The sequence below is a fragment of the Solanum stenotomum genome, chromosome 12 (assembly GCF_019186545.1).
Source record: "Solanum stenotomum isolate F172 chromosome 12, ASM1918654v1, whole genome shotgun sequence".
Classification (NCBI taxonomy): domain Eukaryota; kingdom Viridiplantae; phylum Streptophyta; class Magnoliopsida; order Solanales; family Solanaceae; genus Solanum; species Solanum stenotomum.
The window spans coordinates 47,458,598-47,463,608 of NC_064293.1; the positions used below are offsets into that span (position 1 = coordinate 47,458,598).

Here is a 5,011-nt window from a genome sequence, read left to right on the forward strand (position 1 = left end):
TTAATTGTTTTTTCATAAAAAGTTTTAATTTAAAAGATTGGTATAAAGAAAAGGCAGAATAACAAATATAGAGTGAAGAGGAAGTTAAAAGTTTTGTTTTGAGAAAAAAGGTATTTTGAGAGTTTTTTTTTTAAAATCTAATGGATAAAATGATTAAGTATTTGATCAAATGAAAAACCGTTTATAAGTTGGGGATGATCAACTTATAACTTTTGACTAGTTTTGATTTATAAGCACTTTGAATGTTTATCAAACGGGTAAGTGAGTTATGAGCTTAGCCAAATACTAATCATATTACTGATTGATTAATTGAATTCATGTTAAGAAAAACCTCCAACTAATTCTTCTTAACAAATTAATATTCACAAATTTTAAGGTGTTCAAATTCAAAACCTCTTATATTAGAGTAAAGAATCTTATTATTATTCATATGCATCCTATGCCACACTCCATGATGGTTAGTCCAATTCATATTTACTAGCTTACCTTTAAAAAAAGATGATTAATTTCCTTGATAGAGCACCCATATAGCCTTTGCTCAATTAGTGTTATACCCCCTTCTTTGGCAAAGACAACATTATATCTACTTAATTAGGAGCAGGAAATTGTTGAAATCAATAGCCACTCTATGTGCTGTACTTCTTACATTCAACAGCAATCAGGTCCCATGTTGAAATTATTATTATTCTTTTCATTGGTTCTTTATATATATATATAGTTTTCGAGTTCAAACTTGAAATAATTGTAAACTGCTCCAAATAATATTTAGTATGATGGTATTAAATGGATGGATTCAACTAAATTTTGATGGGTCAAATCAACAAACGGGTTGTTTCTGTCGGTTTCAAATAAACGATGGATCAATTCAAAAAATATTTTTTTGTTTGTCTGTTTTCTAATAATTTATTTGACTACTTAACTAAAGTAAATTGTTTTCTTTATTAGGGATATATCTACCATATATCAAGAAAAAACAAAAAAAAATCAGTCCAAACTTGAAAAGAATGTGTGTGTTTAATTGTCTAGTTGTGTACATCTAAAATTAAAAGGCGTAAATATACAAGTAATACTTTCCAAGGTAAAGAAATTCGCAAGGCACAAATTATGCCCTACAAGTTACAAGCTTGGCAGCTTCCACAGAGTACAGAAGCATAAATTCAACGTCAGAATGTTATGCCTTAGCTTAATTTCTACAGGTGTAAGTTTAATTTCAAGTTTAGTTTCAGAACTCAAAAAGTTGTGCTTCGAGGCATAACTTATTCCTACGAAACTTTAATATTCGGAGAATCAACCCAATGTTGTTCATCTGAGATTCTACAATATCTTTTCCCAAGTGAATCAACTTCTGAATAGTAAAAACTTGCACTAAAATGTTTACATCAAATCATTAAACAAAATATATCTATCGTACACATTTATAGTATTCTCACTTCCTCGTTTAATTTTTAACTCCTGCGAAGATAATAGCATTTTAAACCTTAAATATAAGGAGTAGAAATCAAAGTAAAGAAAGGATCACGCAATTTGTGTTTTCATACAAACAAAGATGAGATACATAACAGAGAGGAAGTGAGAAAAACAACTCGGCATCCATTTGAGTAAACATACAAAAGAACAGGCACAAAATCTTTAGACAGTAGTTCCCAAATGATGATACAGATATTGTGGAAATACAGAACAGCCAGTCTCCTTATCAAAATTACTTGTATTAACAATGACTAGAACCAATTTGATTCAGATGTTGGAGAATGGTTGCTATTGTAAAAAACGAATTACAACCTGACAATTGCTAAATGGCATACCCAACACCAATATATGAGATGATTCTAGGCTAAAATAACTTGAAACATGGTCGCCCTCTCACACCATGAAAGAGTTTACAAAGAGCACCGATGCCAGAAATGTCGTCAAATTATGCATTCAATTAAGATGCACTCAACTGATTTGTTGCTTTGCAACACAAATGTTTATGGTACCACATGATCAGGTGATGATTTCTCGAACTAGCCAATCCAAACTGGGATATGCAAAGTACAGAATTAGAAAAGATGGGAGAGCAAACACAATGGTGATGAGCATGTACAAGGCCAAGATAGTTGCACTGGCAGGTATCGCATACATGATGATCAGGAGAAATATAACCACCAGAGGGAACTTGGCAGTCAAATGAACAAAGAAAATGAGAGACTTGCGCAGAGAAGAATGAAGTCTCTCAACAGCAAGAGAACCACTATTGTGATTGTGATCATGGTTCGAGCCTGATGATTCTGGGTGATGAACATACTGTCCCCTCTGTCGGTTAGACTGGCTTGCTGTACTTACTAAGAATTTTGTAGATGATGACCAGGCTGTCTTTTGATGATCCCCACAAGATGAATTATGAGACTTTGTTCTGTCACCATTCATACTCTCGAGCATCCAGAGAAGAAAGAAGTTCTTACGAGGAAACTTAAGGTTCCCTCTATAAACCAAACGAAGGGATAACACATTGCACCAGGGACAAGCTATAAACAGTGGAAGCTGTAGCGGTAAAGTAGGAAACTTCACAACAGCCCATTGTAGTCCTAGTATGCAGTTTTTACAAAGTGTATGGCCACACCATAGAACATAGGGTACGTTTTCAACAATGTTAAAAGATTCCCAGCATATTGGGCACTCAAGTCCCTCCTCCCTGCTGGTTCTTGAAGAGGTTTCATCGTCTGAGCAATCCGCTGAATGCTGAGTACGCCTCAGAGCCTCATTCTTTAGCCCTATATTCCCGCCTACACAATTGGATGCAAAGTTCCACATAATGTGGTGGTCTAAAATTGACGTTAAGGAGTGTAATGTTCCAAGATTTCCAAAAACTCTTCCTGTCAGGTCAAAGCCATAAACAAAAATTACAAGGAGAAGCTACAAATATTTATTTATTTTATGACAAGGGAAACCCGCAGCCACTGTCCTTTGGGTGCGCACAGGGTAAAACCCCCGCTCCTATGCAATAACTCGCAAATCACACAGGAAAGATAACCTGAGCTCGACCCAGAAGGCAAACCCCTTGCTTTCGCTGGCAAGGGGTTTCAAACTTAAAACCTCCAACATGGAACCCCCNAAGCCATAAACAAAAATTACAAGGAGAAGCTACAAATATTTATTTTTTTTATGACAAGGGAAACCCGCAGCAACTATCCTTTGGGTGCGCACAGGGTAAAACCCCCGCTCCTATGCAATAACTCGCAAACCACACAAGAAAGATAACCTGAGCTCGACCCAAAAGGCAAACCCCTTGCTTTCGCTGGCAAGGGATTTCAAACTTAAGACCTCCAACATGGAACACCCAAGCCCAAACCACTGGGCCACCCCGAAGGATAGAAGCTACAAAATAATGGAGCCAAAAGAAGAGAGCAAAGGGAGCACAAAGAGTCATAGTTTATGCCACACAAACATATCCCTCCTCTTCTCTTCTATTACTGTACCCAATACCACACACTAATTACAGAAATACAGAATATGTAGCAATAAACTCCTAACAGAAGATGGAAGCTAATTTTCTGTCACATGCTGTAATAAGTTTTTTTAAAAAAACTGTCTATGTTGGCTTCAAAAGGCATATTTGGTCTCAAGTCTGGATAAAGGAGAATAATTTCAGTAGGTTGATAACCATCCTAATATAGTGAGTCCAATAAATACTGAATCCCGAAAGGACTAGAATGGATATAGAGGATTCATTTAACTGATCCTAAACTAGTTTGGGATTGACGCATAGTTCTTTGATCTGATTATAAAAGGAAAGCAATACACACAGTGCCTCCCAGAGAGAAATAGACTTCTTGTCGACTTGGCTATCGAGTTCAAATGGTGTTAGCATTTCTTTTATAACAGTGGTGTTTGGTTCAGCTAGTGCATACCTCAACTAATCCCACGGGGTACCTACTAACTCCCGCTAGCACCTATACCGGGCAACTCTGTCTACCAAGGCTAAAATAAATGGAAAAATATCACTTACGGGTCGTTTGGTATCTAAACAAGTTATCAATTTATTAATTTTCGTATAACTTATACGACATTTATAACTTATACGACATTTAATAGGTAGATTAAGATAAGTTATTCATGTACAAAATTAATACAACGTTTGGTTGACAATTTAGAAACACACATAACTAATATTGTATAAGTTATGAGGAAATATGCATTATTTTATGTAGGATAAAACATGAAATAACTAATACATGACTAATCATTCCTTGCATAACTAATACCTGCATAAAATAAGTACATAGATTCACTCATAACTAATTCTTACATTACTAATACATGCATAACTCTAACCAGCTACCAAAACCACCCCTTAGTATTATGTCTCTACTGAGATTTGAACCAGAAACCTCATTGTTTTCCTCCTACTTCATCAACCACTGTGGCATAATTAACTCCCACTTTCCACTCATAGAAGCAACTTCATTTTTAACCCAGTAGCAATATAAGAGCCGAGTATGCCACTACAGCAAATCCGAAATTTAATATTTCCACTTTAAGCGCATCGATAACCAAACAACATTTATATTCAGTTGAGATAATAAATCAAATTTCAGTGGCAGAGAGAGCATAGACAGAAAGTACCAGATCCAATCCAAGAAATGAAGAATAATAATAGGACTCACAATCAATATAAATCGGTTATCATGTTAAAGCTGCAGCAGTATGTGTAGGGTGTGTAATACAGCAATCTCATCAGAAAAATCCAAAGCAGGGAGCTCGCAAACGAGAAATCGATCTAAAACAAACGAACAGCGAAAATTGAACGATTGAAGCTTGAATAAAAGCAAAACATTTCACAACTTTGAGCAACGAGATTTACCGATTTTCGGTAGCAGCGAGTTTTCACCTTTCTCTTTCTTCTATCTCCCTCTCCCTGTTGAAGCCCTATGGCCCCTGCCCACGTTTACAAATATACAAACTTATCTCCTGTTATTTATTTTTCTTTCTTGTCTGGGAAAAGAGATAGGAACGACGCCGTACGATTTTGTTC

General features: G+C 35.7%; 1 protein-coding gene across 2 annotated transcripts; it reads right to left on the reverse strand.

Annotated features, from left to right (window-relative positions):
• Positions 1–1,570: 1,570 nt before the first annotated feature.
• Positions 1,571–5,011, reverse strand: LOC125848763 (uncharacterized). Of its 2 annotated transcripts, XM_049528688.1 has the most exons (3): positions 4,841–4,962; positions 4,644–4,756; positions 1,571–2,852 (listed from the first exon to the last, which is right to left on the reverse strand). In XM_049528688.1, exon 3 carries the CDS (start codon positions 2,788–2,790, stop codon positions 1,984–1,986), a length of 807 nt encoding a protein of 268 aa, XP_049384645.1. In that variant the 5' UTR covers positions 2,791–2,852; positions 4,644–4,756; positions 4,841–4,962; the 3' UTR covers positions 1,571–1,983. The 2 variants fall into 2 exon arrangements, with proteins under 2 accessions (XP_049384645.1, XP_049384646.1); XM_049528689.1 differs by lacking the exon at positions 4,644–4,756 and having other exon boundaries at positions 4,841–5,011.